The sequence below is a fragment of the Talpa europaea genome (genome assembly GCF_964194135.1).
Source record: "Talpa europaea genome assembly, chromosome: 7".
Classification (NCBI taxonomy): domain Eukaryota; kingdom Metazoa; phylum Chordata; class Mammalia; order Eulipotyphla; family Talpidae; genus Talpa; species Talpa europaea.
The window spans coordinates 91,317,938-91,336,748 of record NC_140074.1 but is presented as its reverse complement, the minus strand read 5'-3'; the positions used below and the strand labels follow the sequence as shown (position 1 = coordinate 91,336,748).

The window sequence follows — 18,811 nt, the reverse complement described above, 5'->3', positions numbered from 1 at the left end:
TTCACATAAAATACAACACAAATGGCAGCAACTGGAGTTTTGCATAAGCATTTTACATGCAATGCAGATAGACTAGGACAGAAAGAGCCATTCCTAGGACTATGTAATATTGTGACTTTCATGACTTTGTCATGAGCATTCCATGCAGGAATCACCAAAAAGAGTGATTTACAGATAGCAGCAAGCCTGTCCTATGCAGACATGCCTGAACGAAAATTAGTAAAACTGTAGATCATAGATAAAATTCAGACAAAAGATTTTAGATGAGGGGGCCTCCCTGGTGGCACAGGGCTTAAAGACACAGCACTATCAAGCTATCGCCAGGCACTGCAGCACAAGTTCGATCCTGGCAGGCCAGGGAGCTGACCCACATGGTGTTAGACCTCGCCTGTCTCGCCCGCTGCTCCCCTCAGCACTGTATTTCAGTAGATCTGCCTGTTCTGCTCCTCAATCTCTCTGGTGAATCCTCTCACCCCCCTCCCCCACCCCACACATCCTGCTTACACCCCAGTTCTTGTATGCATAAATAAACAAATCTTTTTTTTAAGATTTATTTATTTATTTGTTTGTTTATTTATACAAGCACTGGGAGGGTGAGAAGCATGGGAGGGTGAGAAGCATGGGAGGGTGAGAGAAATCACCAGAGCCAGAGCAGGGAGCAGAACAGGCAGACTGACGAAATACACTGCTGAGGGGAGCAGTGGGCGGCAGGAGAGGTCTGAGTGCCATGTGGGACCCTTATCGGTGGCTGGGGATGGAACCAGCGCTGCAGAGGCTGCGGGCAGCTTCGCAACCCAGCGCTCAACTGCTGCGCCACTGGGGAGGCCCCTAAATAAACAAATAATTTAAAAAAATAATTTAGATGAAAATTTAGAGAACTTGAGGTCATGTCGTTAAAATTCCTAGTGTGGTGCCTGATCTACTCGATCCTTATTTTCCATCCATTTTCAGTGTCTAGGACTGTGGGCTGTATATGATTTAATGGGGGGAGGAGAAAACAGAAAAAAAGAGGAAGATGATCTAGGGTCCTGGGAAAGGGCGGGGATACACCCAGAGAAAGGAACTGGGCAGAGGGTGGCAGGGCTGGGGAGCAGCACAGAATACCTTATCAAAAGTGGGCTAAGGGTTATGTTGCTTGATGACTCCAACAAGTCTCAAGTCAAAAACCAATGTTAAGGGCCTCCCCAGTGGCGCAGTGGTTGAGCGCTGGGTTGCGAAGCTCCACGCGGCCTCTGCAGCACCTGTTCGATCCCCAGCTGCTCCCCGGCCACTGGAGGAGGGTCCCACATGGTGCACAGACCTCTCCTGCCGCCCACTGCTCCCCTCAGCAGTGTACTTCGGTCCTTCTGCCTGCTCTGCTCCCCGCTCTGGCTCTGGTGAATTCTCTCTCCCTCCCGTGCTTCTGACTGTACCCAGTGCATGTATAAACAAACAAACAAATAAATAAATAAAAATACATGCCTCTTAAAAAAAAAAAACAATGTTAAGAACCAGATTCCTAGGGGCCTCCCCTGGTGGCGCAGTGGTTGAGCGCTGGGCTGCGAAGCTGCCCGCAGCCTCTGCAACGCCAGTTTGATCCCCCGGTGCCTGCGAGGGTCCCACATGGCGCGCAGACCTCTCCTGCCGCACCCGCTGCTCCCCTCAGCAGTGTGTTTCGTCAGTCTGTCTGCTCTGCTCCCCGCTCTGGCTCTGGTGAATTCTCTCACCCTCCTGCGCTCCTGACTGTACCCAGTGCTTGTATAAATAAATAAATAAATCTTTAAAAAAAAAAAACCAAAACAGATTCCTAGGCTCCATTGAGTTCCATCAGCAAGAACTGCCATTTGGCTTGCAGAGGCTTAAGGAAACCTTTGAAGGAAGCATTGACTGCAAGAAAACATTTCTGTTCCAGGAAAGCATCTTTATTTTTCTCATTTTGGAATATAAATAAGAGGGCAGGAAACTAGGTCTTTTTCCCACTTCCTTTCCTTTATTACCCACCATCAAATTTTTTATTTAATCAGATTGTTATATTTATATATAACCATACCCTTTGGGGAAAAGGAGAGGGAAGAGCTAGATCAAAGGGTGGAGTGCAGGACTGGGGGGCCAGCAAGACAGGACAACTACAGGGTGCCGGCTTCCAAAATTCAAAGGGAACCACCCCTGTGCATTCCCTAGAGCTGTGGGAGGCTGTTCACCAGAAAAGTGGCCCAAGGAGGATGGAGTGCTTAGGGGCCATGGCACACTGGGGCTGAGGTGGGCAGGGCCTCTTAGATAGTCACGCTGTTCTCCACCATGCTGGGTCGAAGGTACTCGTAGGGCAGGTCCAGGCCTGCATTCCGGACCTCAATCTCCTTGTCCATGGCAGCCAGCTCCTCCTGGAATTGCTTCAGCACAGCTTGGGGCTCAGGACCAGAGAAATATTCCTCTTTGTGCTGCCCCAAGGCTACCTGAGAGGAGAACAAGATGACTCAGACCTTGGGCCCCTTGGCCAAGAATCACAACCCTCTTCCAAGCTGTTCTGCCCCAGGACATAGGCATCTGTCTCTAACCATGACAGGTTGGCGTCTGCCTAGGAACTTTGTGAAGGTCTTCTGTATACGGGCCTGCTGGAGATTAGGCAGCGAGTCCACTATGTCCTTCTCTGTCACATCCTTGGTGATGGGAGGGGGTTTCCGCATGGTACATGGGCCGTTAGGGATCCAGGCGTACCAATCCAGCTAGGAAGGAGAGTCATTCAGAAACCCAGGCTGGGCCTCCCTGGTGGCTCAGGGGCTAAAGACAGCACTATGAAGCTATTGCCAGCCACTGCAGCATGAGCCTGCCAGGGAGCTACCCACATGGCGCAGCAGACCTCTCCTGACTCACCAGCTGCTCCCCTCAGCAGTGTACTTCGGTCAATCTGCCTGTTATGTTCCCCACTCTGTCTCTGGTGACTCCTCTCACCACCCTCTCCCCACACCTCTGGTTTACACCCCAGTTCTTGTATGCATAAACAAATAAATCTTTAAAAAAAAAAAAAAGGAAAGAAACCCAGGCACTGACACCTCCCCACCCCATCTTTTACATCCCTGGAGTCCCTAAGAAGTGTCACAACTGATTACCTGGCCCAGGTGGGCAGAAGCGTGCTGGGCAGTGCACGTGAAGATGCACATGGAGACAAAGCGGCAGAGCTGGGCCTGAGACACTAAGGAGACGGGGAACCTGGGGAATTGAGGCGAATCAGAGAATTTGGGGCGAGGACACAAGGAGACCTCAGGCAGTAAAAGATGTCTGGAGAGGCAGACAAGAATTTCCATCTGTACTCGTGGCCTCTAGACTCCGTCTTACACACAGTGTGGACACCGAGTCCTCAAGTAATGTTATTTGATAGGTTCTTGGAAACGGTGACTTTAAGCCAAACAAAATAAAAAAGAAATCAATTTTACCATAGACTAACTGCTATAAACAAGAGTTCTGACAGTATATATCTCTGCTTACAAAAACATCACCAAACTTCTAAATAAAGACCCAGAGCATTTCTACATTAAACATTTGTATTCTTTCACTCAGTCATTTTCCAACCTGCTTATCAGTAGGTGGGTAGCTGGAGACTATCCCAGTAGTTCAGAGTTCAGAGTTCAAGGTGGGACCCCAATCTGCATAGGACACCCTTCCATCACTCACCCCCTCAGATTGGGACAATGTAGACATGACAATGAAGCCAACACGAGCACCTGGAGAAGGCCCACACAGACATGGGGAGACATGTGACCCCAGCCGGGAATGGATTTTTTTCTCATTGACAAGATAATGAAATGATGTAATTGGAAGACCCATTAGGTTCAACTGGATGAACCTTGGTAGTATAGGGAGAAAGTAGGAAAGGGTGAGGGACAAGACCCAAGAAAAATATCTGGTTCCAAAGGAAGCTCTTGGTGCAGGAGAGCAGGAACACTACATGGAGAATGAGAAAGAAGCAGGGCTGGGGAATTGGGAACCATCATTAGGTTTTCTGGAGGAAGCTCTGGAGAGGCGGAGAGAATGTTCAGGTCCTCAAGATAGGCTGTTTTATGCTGGCAGAGATATGGGTTGTCAACAAATGGGGTGAGTTGACAAGATCAGTGAGAAGGGATCTGCGCCTCACCCACGATCCTGGGCTCCCTGAAGTCCAACCTCAGTGACCTCTCTGCACCAGGCTTGCAGTTCTGGATCATCCTTCACAGCTTCATCACTCTTGTAGAAAAGACCAACCATCCTCTCCACATACCTGCTCCCCAGGGAAGAAGGCGCCCAGTCTCAGGTGGCCAGTGGAGGGCCTCTGGGCCCACCAGTCTCCCTTGTTCTCTCTAATAATAGGCCCACTAGGACACCCCTCTCTGTCACTCTCACCGGTTGATGATTCCCCACAGTTTGAGGGCATCTTGACCATAGAAAGAAGATTTCACATCCAAGAGCCCACGGTCAGCTAGGTCATCAGGCGGGCAGAAGGAACGATAGGTCAGACCAGCTGTGGCTCTCTGGAGAATGTCCACATGGCCTCCACTACCAGTGCTCACCACCTGAGGAGAGCCCATGCAGATAAACTAGAATTAGCCATGCCAGTGGTGGGGGGAGGAGAGAGATCAGTGTCAGGTTGATCATTCTACTCAGGCCCCTTTAAGTAGAAGGCCATTCAGGTGTGAGGCAGATCAGGGAGGATTTGGGGGGAAGGGGGAAGGCCAAAGGGAAACCACCCTTAGAAGTCTTTCACCACTGAACCCTTCTCCCCTTTTTACCCATCCTTTTCCATACCAGATCAAAAATTCCCCATTCAGAGACAAGAGTACTCCGGGCCAAGGTGTTGATCTCCATGGTGTAGCGAAAGTGGGGGATCAGGAGCTGATTGTAGAAGAAAGAAATGGGACATAGTCAAATAAAAGGGATTCCAGGTTCAATGAAGGGAGGGGAAAGTAAAGGGCTAAGGATCGAAAAGAAGGGGGAGGATGGGGCCTCATGAAAATGAGAAACTCCAAATTGAATTTGATAGGTTACAATTTGGGAGAAGAGGGCCTTCCTGGTGGCGCAGGTGTTAAAGACAGAGCTATCAAGTTATCGCCAACCACTGCAGCATGAGTTCGATCCCTGGCCAGCCAGGGAGCTACCCACATGGTGCAGCAGACCTTTCCTGCCTTACCCGCTGCTCCCCTCAGCAGTCTCTAGTCTGTCTGCCTATTCTGGTCCCCACTCTGTCTCTGGTGAATCCTCTCACCCCCCACACCTCTGGCCTGTACCCCAGTTCTTGTATGCATAAATAAATAAATCTTTAAAAAAAAAAAGATTTGGGAGAAGATTGATGAGGAAATGTCTTCTGTGGTCTCATGTTGTTTGTAAGAATTCTAGGGAATCCCTTCTCTAACACCACAAAAGCTAGCAAATTTCCCATGTGAAGCCATGTCTTAAGCTTGTCTCTTATTCTTATCAATAATGTATCTTTACTCTGTTCAAAGGCAAATTCCTTCCATCCCCTTTGCCTTCCTTCGGACATTATTCCTACAGTATTGTGTTCTCTCTCTCTCTTTCTCTAACACACACAGACACACACACACACACACACACAGATCTAATTAACACTACCCCTAATTTCCTGCTTCCTCTTTCACAACAAGTCTTAAAAGAATTATCTAGAATTGGTTCTACTTCCTTACTTCACATTTTTCCATTAAGTCCTAGTCAGTCATGCGTCTTTCTCCTGAGACAGCACTCATCAATGGATTAACCAAAGGTTTTCTTATATTGGAAAATACAAACATCTCTTCATTGTAACTTTGCTGACCTCTCAGCAATTTCTGACACAGATAATCATGCCTCCCTCTTGAAACATTTTCTTCTCTAGGTTCCCATGATATCAACCTTTTTGTTTTCCTCCCTATCTCAATGGGTGTCCTCCTCTTGCGTCCTCTCAGTTATAAAGGCCGAGTACCCTCAAGTTATAGCAGGGTAAAATGTAATTTTTTCAAGTTCAAGTTCAAAAGTGAATTTGATTTTTTTTTCCCCCACCAAGTAACATAGCTTATTCTCTCAGCTTCTCCCACCTCCCATTTCTCCTACTCAACACTTCAAGCACTCATATCCTGCTCCTCAATCCTAATTGAAGCCATTATCATATACTTCTATAGCTCTACCTGATTGGAATGTTCCCATCTCTTATTACCCACTTGGCAACCTCCTCAGCTCAAATTTCAACTCCTTTGTAAAACCTGTTCTTACTGGGGCCTCCCTGGTGGCATAAGGGGTTAAGATGGAGCACTATGAAGCTATCAGCAACCACTACAAAGAGAGTTCTATCCCTAGCCAGGGAGCTGACCCCCATAGTGCAGCAGACTTCTCCTATCTCACCCCCCTGCTCCCCTCAGCAATGTATTTCAGTAGATCTACCTCTTTTGCTCCCCACTCTGTCTCTGGTGAATCCTCTCACCCCCACCTCGCATCTCTGGCCTGCACCCCAGCTCTTGTATGCATAAATACATACAATCTTTAGGAAAAAAAACACCCTATTCTCTTTCATTCATTCGCCAACTCTGGGTGTTCCCATAGTGTGTATGTTTGTGTGTAATGCAACATGACACAAGGCTAGACTCTGTAGATGCCCCCTGAGGCTAAGAATATGAACTATGAAGGGCAGGCAGACACAAAAAAAACAGAGAAGCTGAAAAACCTTGTAGATAGGATGCAGGCTGGGCAGTCTCCTCATTGTGGCCACAGCAATAACCTCAGCCATCAGGTGTCCCCTCAGCAGATGTGACTGTAGCTGGTGCAGCTGGAAATCAGAGCTACGGACCCAGGTCTTGGCCAGAAGCCAAGCATTGGGGGGATCCGAAGGCAGGAACAGCATAGGTGGGGGGCATCCATGACGAGGTGACTGGAGCTAGAGCAGAGAGAGAATGGGGACTGAGGGCCTGTGTGTCTACATTACTCGAGGGGATTAATGTCTGGGAATAAGACACCTGGATCCTCTTACCTGGATGACCATGGGTAAAAGTTTTCCATCAGGCTGTAGCTTCAGCATGACCAGCGGGGCTGTCACATATTGTTGCTTAAAAATGATGACATTAGGCTTGACCCCTTCCAGCAGGGAAAAATCAGCCTCAAACAGAGATCCAGCCTGGAGGACCGAGGACCAGGATTGATAAAAGGTGTTAGGATCAGCTCTGGACCTAACCTTCTCTCACTGTTCATGGTGGACCCTTCCCCTCGCTACCCAAGTGTTTTTACTTTAAAGAACAATCACTTTCATCATAACCAAAGCCCTAAATGCAAGGTTTCCATGTCCAATGTTTTCCATTAGAACTGGAGGTCCCTGTAGTGAACTTTCTGGTTTTCTACCACATACCCCCATCTCCCACAAAGTCTTCCCTTACCCCCCAACTCTTTTTTTAAAGATTTATTTATTTATGCATACAAGAGCAGGGGCATAGGCCAGAGGTGCGAGGGGTGAGAGGATTTACCAGAGAGAGTGGGGAGTAGAACAGGCAGATGTACGAAATACACTGCTGAGGGGAGCACTGGGCAAGACAGGAGAGGTCTGCTGTTTCATGTGGGTAGCTCCCTGGCCGGGGATAGAACTCTCGCTGTAGTGACTGCTGATAGCTTGATAGCACTGTCTTTAACCCCTGCGCCATCAGGGAGGCCCTATCCCCCCACTCTTTTAGGATTTAACCAAATGTAGCACGAAAGTGTTCCCCGAAATGGCTCCAGCTCTCTGCAGGGCTATGCTCACATTCTCTTTCTATTTTCCTCCAAAAGCTTGATCTCCTACCAAAAATGGACATGCATCTAGTGAAGAAGGAAGAGATGAAGATGGAGATGGGAGAGCAACAGGAGATACAGCAGATGGTGTAGATCCGTAGTTCTTGACCAGGGGTGATTTTGCACATTTGGGACTATCTGGAAACATTTGTGGTTATCACATTGGGCTTGCTCTTGGCATCTAGGTGGTGGGATGCTACTCTGTATCCTACCCTGCACAGCAGACACACAACAGCCACCTGACCCAACATGTCAATAGTTCCAAAGAGACAAACCCTAAGTGCAGGTGGAGGAGGGTGTAGACGAAAGAGGTGAAGATGGGAGAGACTGGGGGAGGGAGGAGGAGAGAAAGGAGGTGGGGACAATGGCTGACAGGAGAAGTGAACTGAGGGCGCCCAGCACCTGGAGTTCTGCTCCAGCTCTGTCCTCAAGTCTTCTGTCCCTGGGGGCAGCACCAGGCGGGCTGGGAGACGCTTGGACCGCCTCAGGAGCATGGGGTTTGCACCATTGAGAAACTGGTACCCAAAGAGGGCGTCATCCTTCCAGCATTCACGAACCCGCTCTAGGAACATCAATTGGGGAGCGCCTGGGGAGCGCCTGGGGAGCGCGGAGCTCCTGATCCACACACATTCCACATTCCACATCCACACACGTCCACACTCGCTACCCTCTCTCTTCTTTCAAACCCCTGGGTTAGAAATAAGCACATGGGTTTTGGGAGGTTGTGGTAACTAACCAGCCAGGGCAGTCTTTCCCTGAGGGAATATTCTTTCGAAGTCTTGCAGGCTGTTTGCACATTTTGTGATATCCAGAGTTCCCTTGACCGCCAAGTCCCTAAGCCTGTGGCAAGAGAGGCCGTGCGGGAAGACCGAGAAAGCAGCCCGCCCGGTCCGGGATGCCAGTGCCCAGCCCCAGCCCGGCACTCACGCTTTCGCCAGAGAGAGCGAGAAGTCTAAATCTTTGTCCTCGCGGAACCGCTCGTTCCTGGGTAGATCCCACGGCGTGCTCCCCGCGACAGGCAGAATTAACCCATCTTTCCAGGCGCCCCACCTGCAGGAAGACGCGCAGTCAGGGCAGGCGGTGGCCCCGCGAGGCCCGGCAGGGGTCAGAGGCCCTCGGACTCACCGGTACACCCTCCTTCTGTCCTCGAGCTCCTCCTCCCGGAGTTTCTTAAACAGGTTTTGGGGGTCGTCGCTCACGGTCCGGGCTGGGGGAGGGCGTTACTAGAGCACACCCCTGCACGCTGGGCCCCCTCCGGCAGCCATGCTGCTTAGCCCCTTTTCACTTCCCTCACCTTCGTCTCTCACCTTTACCTTTCCACCATGGTATCCGCCACCCACCCCTCCTGCTTGCAGCCCTCCGCGCCGCCCCCCATCCTCACGCCCTCACCGGTGCCCTCCGGCAAGCAGACCACGCCGTCGCCCTGCACCCAGCGGTAGCAGGGGAAGAGCGCCTCGCCCCGGGCGCCGGGACCCTCCACTGCGATCCGCTCGCAGAACCAGTCCAGATCCAGCAGGACCTTGTGCTTGCGCAGCTTCACCAGCAGGAGGCGCCCCAGGTACTGGGAGACTTGGACCTCAAACTTGGTTTCCTGCGGGTCAGGACGAAGGTCAGCAGGCTGGTTTGGGGTCCTCAAAGAGGGCGCCTGGGTCAGCGAAACTTCAGAGGACGGCGGCTGCATTTTCGCCTCCGAGCACTGCCCGGGAGAGGCCTGAGCCCCGGGCTGGGGCTGAAGAGGCATAGCCCATTCTGGGGAGCTTCCGCCTGCTCCCCACTCCCCGCCCCCACCCCTCCACCACCAGCGTCGGGGAAAGCTCTGCAAGTCTACTCCCTCCACCCCGGTGGGAAATTCTGCTCTTTTCTTCCCGCCCTCTAGCTTTCCTTTTTACCCTACCTTCCCTAGCGCGCCCGACCTCCTTCCCTACCTGGCTCCCCAGGAGCCCTCCGCGAGGCTCCAGGCCCGGCTCCCGCCCTGCAGAGCCTGGCACTGACCTTGCCACTTGCTGGCCGCAGCTGCTTGCCCACGTCAGCTTCCCCGTGCTCGCCCACCAGCCACAGCTGCACCCGGTTGCCGGGCACCGCCAAGAGGGAGGCCCCGGTGGCCACGCGGACCGTGTACTTGGCCATCTTGCCCGAACCTGGACGGGAAGCTGAGGTATATAAGCAGCTCGGAGGCCTACCCAAAGAAGCCACGCCCGGACCGGGCCCCTGCTGTGTGGGATTCCAGGGTCTCCACCTTCCACCACCGCTTCCTCTCCGGGCCTCTGGCGGTGTTTCCTCAATGAGCTCCGGAAGGTGCACCCACTCTTATCACTTGGCCAAGACTCCCAGGTGTTAGTCCCACACCCCCGCCCGGAGCCGAAGGCACAGGCTTCCAGATGAACAGTGGCCATCACCTCCACCCAATTTTGGTGAATAAATGAGTAAAAGAACAACAGGCCACAGAGATGAGGGAGGTGAAATGTTTGAAGCGTGGGTGTGTTTCCAGTGGAAAGTGATCAGGGCAAGATCGGGACTTTTTAATTGAAGGCAAGTATGAGATAATGCCAGGCAGGTGAAAGTAGGTGGATTTTTTGTCCAGACTCTGGAGTGGAGAGTGGGAATTTGCTTGGAATTCCCCTGAGTCATAAAGCTTCCACCCAGCATCCTTGAAACTAGGTCTTCGGTGCCAACACCTAGATTCAGTTCTTCAGTTGTGAGATACCAAGTGTCCATCCAAGAAATCTTCCTGGTTTGCTTCAGTTAGTTTTAAATGGGTCTCTAGTGGATTTAAAAAAAAAAATTCTATTAGGAGTAAGTCCTCCTGTAGGCACAGAAAAGAAATGACACCAGGTAGTGATGAACCTCACCGCTAGGGATGCGGTGTGGATGGTCCCTTCCTTCTGCTGAGTAGTTGGTTTACCTTTTTTTTTTTTTTTTTTGAGATTTATTTATTTATGCATACAAGAACTGGGGTACAGGCCAGAGGTGTGGGGAGGTGAGAGGATTCACCAAAGATAGAGTGGGGAGCAGAACAGGCAGATCAACTGAAATACACTGCTGAGGGGAGCAGTGGGCGAGACAGGAGAGGTCTGCTGCGCCATGTGGGTCACCTCCCTGGCTGGGGATGGAACTTGTGCTGCAATGGCTGCAGACAGCTTCACAGTGCTGACACTTAACCCATCATTTGGAAAGCTGCAGTCCTGTGGCTTCTGCTGCTTGGTTAGCCTCCACACCTCTTCACACAGAGCTACTGAATTCACTGATAGCTTCCTCTGTACCTGTTAAGGGCTAGTAGATGAGAAGTAGGGTGAGGTGACAATGGCTGCCATCTCCAAGGCAAAATACATTATGGTCCTTCAGGTCTTCTTAACAGATGTCGCCTTTAAAAATATCCAGTGAGTTTCCTTCATTCACAGCCAATTAAAGAAAAAAGATGAAATCTTACTATTTGCAACAACATAGGTGAAACTGGAGAGGATTATGCTAAGCGAAGTAAGTCAGAAGGAGAAAGATAAATATGGAATGATTTACTCGTACATGAAACATATAAAGAAACAAAACAAAGGAACAAAGCTAAACCAAAACAAACCCTAAAATCTGACTGCAAAATTGAGGTTACCAGGAGGCGAGAGTGGAATGGGGAGCACAGTGGGGAGAGACTCCTAGGAACTGGAAGGTTCTAGGTGCCTTGGTGGTGAGCATGGTGTGGTAACATACATTTAAAGAGGTGTGAAATTACACTCCTAAATCATATACAGTATGCCAATATTACCTGAATACAAAATAACACATTAAAAAATTTTAAAACAGGGTCCTCCCTAGTGGCCTAGAGGTTAAGTCTCAGCACTATCACCACTACAACCTGAGTTCAATCCCCAGCCAGGGACTTAACCACATGGCACAGCAGACCTCTCCTGCCTCACCCGCTGCTCCCCTCGGCAGTGTATTTCAGTCAGTCTGCCTGTTCTGCTCCCCACTCTGTCTCTGGTGAATCCTCTCATCCCCTGCACCTCTGGCCTATACCCTAGTTCTTCTATGCAAAAAATAAAAAATAAAAAAACCCTCCAGACCAACAACAAACCTAAGTTTCTATATTAAAGTGTGTCCCCCAAATTCAGAAGACACATGGCTCTCTCCTCTTCCCAATAAAGGGGGTGAGGACTAAAAGGGACAATGCTCCATCCTCCTAAGGCCTCAGAATTCTTTTATTATAACTTTTTCACTACTCTACACTCCAGTGAAAGCACCAGGAGATTCATATTCTGCCAGTTTTCCTACAATAGCCAAGAACCCAATAGAAGACAGATGGGACATTTGGCACATTTAAATTAGGATAATTGGAGAGAAGTTTATTTACAAAGGGACAACTGATAAAGGGGTGGTTAGGATGTGAGAGAACTACACAGGGGTAGTGGGAAAACCTACAGAGGGGTAGCAGCCTTATGGCTACACCACCCCTAAACTCAAGAAAAAAGGGGAAGGAGAGATAACTAGAATCTAGAAAGAGAAAACTAGGTAGCGCAGGCTTCCTTGAGAGAGCAGAGTGTTTGGGGCAAGCCATACAGCCTAAAATGACCTTTTAGAGAGGGATCTAGTAACATAAACACCTTGTTATCACTCTCCTCCTTCCCTATGACATCCTGCTGGGGTTCCCCATTGGAAAAACCCATCAGAGCACATTAATATTTTCCATAAGATCACCCTCCCAGGAAAGAGAGAAGAGTGCAAAGGGCTGGAAATGGAGAGACGAAAAGAGTTTATGCAAACAGAAAACTTTTAGCAGACACCTTCAGTCTTTACTAGAACTTCTCTTGGATCCCCTCACCTTGGCTTTGGAGAGAAAAGAACCCTGTCCCTCCCTCCTCTTCATAAGTGGAAAGGAAATAGTTCCCTTGAAACATTCCACAGAGTACTAGGAACTTGTTCTGTCTGTCCTTGTTTTACATTAATTAGAAGGATGATTAAGCTCTGCATGGGGTTGGAAAAATCCACACTAGCTGGGAACTAGTGAGGGTTCCCCACCCTAGGGTAGAAAGTAGGCAGTGGCCAAGCAGCTGGTTAAACAATCATTGGTTTCTTCTGGGACTCATATCAAGAGATGAAAGGCCAACCCTAAGAATATCAGTCTTGTGGCTCTAAAATGAATCTAAAATGAGACACAGATTCTAGTTCAAGCCTGCTCATCTGGAAGCAGATGGAAAAGCAGAAGATTATGTAACTGTTGTGGCAAACTCTTTTTGAATACAATCAGAGATTTGAGAACACTGGTGCAAAATCAAGAAATTACCCATGAGTTGTGATTAATGTGGTAGCACATCATCTAGCAGTAAAGCTGTCACAATAACTAGAAAGGGCCTCCCCTGGTGGCCCAGCGGTTGAGCGCTGGGCTGCGCTGGGCTGCGAGGCTGCCCACAGCCTCTGCAGCGCTGGTTCATTCCCCGGGAGCCCGCGAGGGTCCCACAAAAACAAAACAAACAAAAAAACAAAACACAATAACTAGGAAAATGGAGAATCCTGGCAAATAAAGGGGACATCTGAGAGGAACAAAAGAAGTTAGGAAATTCACCCACTCTCCAGACTTTACCACTCCACCAAATTCTATCTCCATATGACCCCCAGGTTGTGATCAAAGACACTACAATATTCCATTCGAAAGATGTTTCTACCATTATTGTGGGATGCCAGCAGATGAGCAGGGCATAGCAACATTTAAGAATGACCTCTGTACTGCTCTTCATTTCCCATTCATAATCTTAAGTCAGGGCAACAAAACAGTTTAGCAGAGCTGTGTGGAGCTTTCAAGATTACTGCTAAGAAATGTAAGCTCCAAACAGCTCAGTTCTAGTTATTAAGTCTCTGATGATGATTCATATGCCAAATATACACTAAATGTTTATATGGATTTCTATGTGAATTTCCTTATCAGAGACAAGGATCATAGAGAAAATAGTTAGTGGTTAAGGACGTAGGTTTCTGAGTCACACACAAAAGTGGAATCCTGGCTCTTGCTCTACCTTGCTTTGTGTCCGCGACACATTACTGAACTTCTTGGAGTCTCGATGTCCTCATCTATAAAATGAAAATAATAACACCAACATCATAGAACTATCTGAGCATTAAAGGCCTTGCTGTACTGCTGCTTTTAATGCAGTAGCAAATATTTAATAAGCATTTATCAAACGGTCAATATCATCACTAGGTACAAAGAAGCCTCAAGGCTTAGTGGGGACGCAAGCTTGTGACTAAACATAAAAGGAGGCCAATAGCAGACACAAAATGAATCACCTTGAGGTCATCGACTGTGAGGTGACTGTGTCGTGGCTTTTTTGATGAGTAAATCAGAGAGTGGACTCAATTGTAGGCAGGAATTTTCTACATAATTTAAGTGAGTTTTAGGGTCATCTTCTCCAGGGCTTCCAGATCTTGATCAAACCCAATTTCTTGTAGGACTCAGAGATATCTGCCTAGGGTTTGAAAAGATCAAAGTTAATGAAGATGTACTGGTAAGCAAAAATAGACTGGACCTATCACATTGCTGGGAGATCAGAGATTAGCCCTGAGGATCTCTTCCCATCTAAACTTGACTACCACATTAATCACAACTCACGGTTAATTTCTTGATTTTGCACCAATGTTCTCAAGTCTCTGATTGTATTCAAAAAGAGTTTGCAACAACAGTTAGATAATTTTCTGCTTTTCCATCTGCTTCCAGATGAGCAGGCTTGAACTAGAATCTGTCTTATTTTAGATTCATTTTAGAATCACAAGATTGATGTTCTTAGAGTTGGCCTTTCATCTCTTGAAACCAATAGGATATGAATCCTATCAGAAGATAACTGATGGTTGTTTAACCAGCTGCTTGGCCACTGCCTACTTTCTACCCTAGGGTAGGGAACCCTCACTATTTCAGAGACCCCATCTAAACTTGACTCATCAAAGATTCAAGGGTGGAGATGAATCTGTCTCTAACTAAAAATACCACTTAGAAAACATCTGGAAAAAAAAGAAAAAAGAAAACATCTGGGAGGATTATTCAGGTTTAACTCTAAATAATTGCATGGCATCTGTTTAAGTTACCAGTTTTGTTAGATTCCATGAACTGAAGGGGGCTATTCAAAACACATTCTTTAGCAAATGCCCCTGACTCTGAGATACTTGTTAGCACAACACCATGAAGATGCACAGGCTGAGGCAACTAAAGAATCTGAAGGATGCATGGCCTCCCTGGTGGCGCAGCTGGTCGAGCACAGCACTGAGAAGCATCCTAGCTTCTGCAGTGTGAGTTTGATCCCTGGCAGGCCAGAGAGCTACCCACGTGATGCAGACCTCCCCGGTCTCAACTGCTGCCCCCCTCAGCAGTGTATTTCAGTCAGTCTGCCTGTTCTGTTCCCCACTCTGTCTCTAATGAATCCTCTCACCACCACCACCCCCACCCCCACACCTCTGGCCTGTACCCCAGTTCTTGTACGCAAAAATAAATAAATCTTAAAAAAAATAAAGAATCTGAAGGATGCAAGTTCAGGGCTCTCTAATGAAACAACTCCAAGAAACATACCCTGAGGCCTTGGAACCACTTGCTGGCAGCCTTGAGTAGACTGAGACACTTAGAAATACTACAAGGAAAAGGGACACTGGGCTAAATGTGGTTCAAAAGAAAAATATCAGCATTACATGACTTCCCTCTGAGACATGTGCTTCTGTCTGCCCCTTAAATACAATGGATGAAATGAAACCCCCATGTATGGGCACCCATATGTAACAGTGTAAGTTCCCTGACCCACCCTAAGGAAGGATGGAGCTGGGCAGGAAGGTGAAGCCAGGAAGTGTGACAGTGTGAAGAAGTAGGGACTGGGGAAAAGGACTTGAAGGGAGTAGCAGGAGGAGAAGCTTCTGCTCCTTGGAGACCAGGAAGATCTGGATGAGGTCCATGGAGCAGAGACATAAGAAGAAGCTGCACTTGCTTCTTGGCCTTGGACTTGTACCAAGAACATGGGGGACATGGAAGGAGACATTGGAAAGAGGCAGAGATGTGGATGAGAGACCAGTGGGGAGGCTGATAATGACAGCCTTTGCCTTGACTTGGGTTTTGATTTATTCTTTTCCTTCCAGACTTGCCTGGTCCCTTCTGCCCCTTTCCTGTGAGTCCCCACTGGGAGGTGCCTTAGACTTGTGGTAAACTTTGGGGCCTCAGTGGCCCTGCTTTGGGTGAGCCCTGTTTAACTGGGCATTTACCCATGAGATGGGTAACTTGGGGTGCTTGATTTGGAACCCATATCCTTTCCCTTTTTTTTCTGTCACACACTAATTGTATTAAAGTTCTTTTCTATTCAAAACCTTGTGCACTAGCGTATGTTTTGCCTTGATGCAGCAGGTGGTAGAACCTATTTAGAGCAGGCAGGTTTGGGAGCTCTAGGGTGCCCTTTATTCTGCCTTGTAGCACATAACTATGGGTGGTAACCTTTCTGATAGACACTAGAATCCCCTTCTCACCCTAACACTGTTCCCCCCATAATCCCTCAGTAGTGGAGTTAGGTAATTTATCACATGACTTGGCCCTCTTTAGCCCCTCCCCATATATCCTGGACCCCATGATGCCCAACACAGCCTTTTGTTAAGTTCTGCAGTCCTATTAATCTATGAGCCCAAGACTTATTTTCTAACCAGCAAGTAAATAGTTTACGTGATCCTGAGGATTAGCCCTTGAAACTGTGGTCCTGCGCTCACCTTTGTCCCCTGACAGATTTGATAGGCACCCTGTTTCCCTGTCCCCTCCCACTTTTCCAAGCCTTTGCAGGGGTGGGGGGCTCTCATTTAGAACACCCTGCACTCCCATTCCTGGGGTCTTTTTGGCTACAGGACCAACAATACATAGGATTTATTTGGGAAGCAAAGGCCTTGACAGTGGAAATCTCTACCATGCCCCTCCGTGAACTACCCCAATATGCTTTATTTATTTATTTATTTTTTATAGAGGCATGTTTTATTTATTTATTTGTTTGTCTTGTTTATACATGCACTGGGTACAGTCAGAAGCGCGGGAGGGTGAGAAGTACACTGCTGAGGGGAGCAGCGGGCGGCAGGAGAGGTCCATGTGGGACCCTCCTCTGGTGGCGGGGGGAGCAGCTGGGGATCAAACTGGCGTGGTGGCCGCAGAGGCCGTGGGCAGCTTTGCAACCCAGCGCTCACCCACTGCGCCACAGGGGAGGACCCCAATATGCTTTAAAACCTGAAGCTACTGAACATCTCAGAGTTTTATTCAAGGACCCTTTGTGCTTTTTGTTTGTTTTAAAGATTAATTTATGCACACAAGAGCCTGGGTGCAGGCCAGAGATGCAGGGCAGTGAGAGGATTCACCAGAGACAGAGTGGGGAGCAGAACAGGCAGACTGACTGAAACACACTGCTGAGGGGAGCAGCAGGTGTCAGGAGAGGTCTGCTGCCCCATGTGGGTCACCTCCTTGGCTGGGGATAGAACTCATGCTACGGTGGCTGCAGATAGCTTCATAGTGCTGCGCCTTAACTCTTTGTGCCACCAGGGAAGCCCCTCAAGGACACTTTGGAGAGGGTTCCTCATCCCAATCTGCATCTCTTGACACACCCTTGTTTTCTATGGTAAAGCCTAAACTTTATGCTCTGCTAAAGACACTTTGAAGAGGATAAAAAGGCCACAGATGGGGAGAAAACATTTGCAACACTTAAGAGGCTTGCATCCAAAATATACAAAGAACACTTACAACTTGACAATAAGAAAGCAAACAACTCAACTTAAAAATGGGCAAAAATTGGCAAACTGTAAGATCTGTTAAAATTAACTGTTAAGAGATAGAATTAACTCAGAGCATTCATGAATGGGGCAGCATCGAGTTTAGATACTGCAACAGTTTACACAAAATGGAGGAGAGGTGTGCTGTGCCATGTGGGTCAGCTCCCTGGTCAGGGATCGAACTCATGCTGCAGAGGCTACGGATAGCTTCATAGTGCTGAGCTTAACCCCTTGCACCACCAGGAAGGCCCCCACTTTTCTATTTTTAACAGATCCCATTTATACAAAGGACCTAAAGTCATCATCTTCATGGACACAAAACATAATCCTGACAAAATGGTAAGTGTGGGGCAAAAAAGCCACCACAAGCAATTACATTTTATTTGACTCCTTAAATCTCATGGTTTGGGATACGCCCTTACTGTTATTAGCGTGTTCTCTCATTGGCTAGAAGCAATCTCATATAAGAGGCCACCAAAGAACTACGGTCCTCTGTAGCCAACACTGTAGATAAACTTGAGGGGACCCAGACCTGGAGACACATCTCACAATCACAGAAGTGCAAGTGAGTCTTTTAATGAAAATCTCCTCAGGTGCAGATCTTAAACAGAGGCTCTCAAGACTCCCCAGAAGCAGGGGCCTCCCTGGTACTGCAAGGGGTTGAGCATCAGCACTGTGAAGCTATCCATGGCTAATGCAGCATGAGTTCGATACCCAGCCAGGGAGGTGACCCACATGGCACAGCAGACCTCTCCTGTCTCCTCCGCTGCTCCCCTCTGCAGTGTATTTCAGTAGAACTGCCTGTTCTGCTCCCCATTCTGTCTCTGATAAATCCTCTCACCTACACCCCAGTTCTTATATGCATGAATAAATAAATCTTAAAAAAAAAAAAAAAGACTCCCAGGCCTCCCTGGTGGGTCAGGCAGTTAAACGCAGCGCTGTGAAGCTGTCCACAGCCTCTGCAGTGCCGGTTCCATCCCCGTCGGCCTTGAAGCAACCCACGTGGCGAGCAGACCTCTCCTGTCTCACCCACTGCTCCCCTCAGCAGTGTATTTCGTCAGTCTGCCTGTTCTGTTCCCCACTCTGTCTCTGGTGAATCCTCTCACCCTCCTGCGCATCTGGCCTGTACCCTGGTTCTTGTATAAATTTAAAAAATAATAATAATAAATTTTAAAAAAGACTCCCCAGAAGCAGATGGCATCATGAAGCAGACAACCTTCCCCAAAACTTTCCATCACATAGATGAAATCACCAGGTACTGGCTATCAGCTTCCATAAAGGATGTTGAAATAAGTTCTCCATTCACAATCACTGCCAC

At 48.3% G+C, this 18,811-nt stretch overlaps 1 protein-coding gene across 1 annotated transcript; it reads right to left on the bottom strand.

The window, feature by feature from the left end:
* Positions 1–2,252: 2,252 nt before the first annotated feature.
* LOC311173518 (polyunsaturated fatty acid (12S)/(13S)-lipoxygenase, epidermal-type-like) lies at positions 2,253–9,876 on the bottom strand (the record flags this gene model as incomplete). The annotated part of the gene is given in 15 exon segments (XM_084237530.1): positions 2,253–2,432; positions 2,535–2,702; positions 3,087–3,186; positions 4,109–4,231; positions 4,354–4,523; positions 4,756–4,842; positions 6,659–6,868; positions 6,962–7,105; positions 8,152–8,162; positions 8,165–8,311; positions 8,486–8,589; positions 8,677–8,799; positions 8,875–8,956; positions 9,139–9,340; positions 9,742–9,876. Coding segments are annotated over 15 exon segments (1,986 nt in total).
* Positions 9,877–18,811: the final 8,935 nt, after the last annotated feature.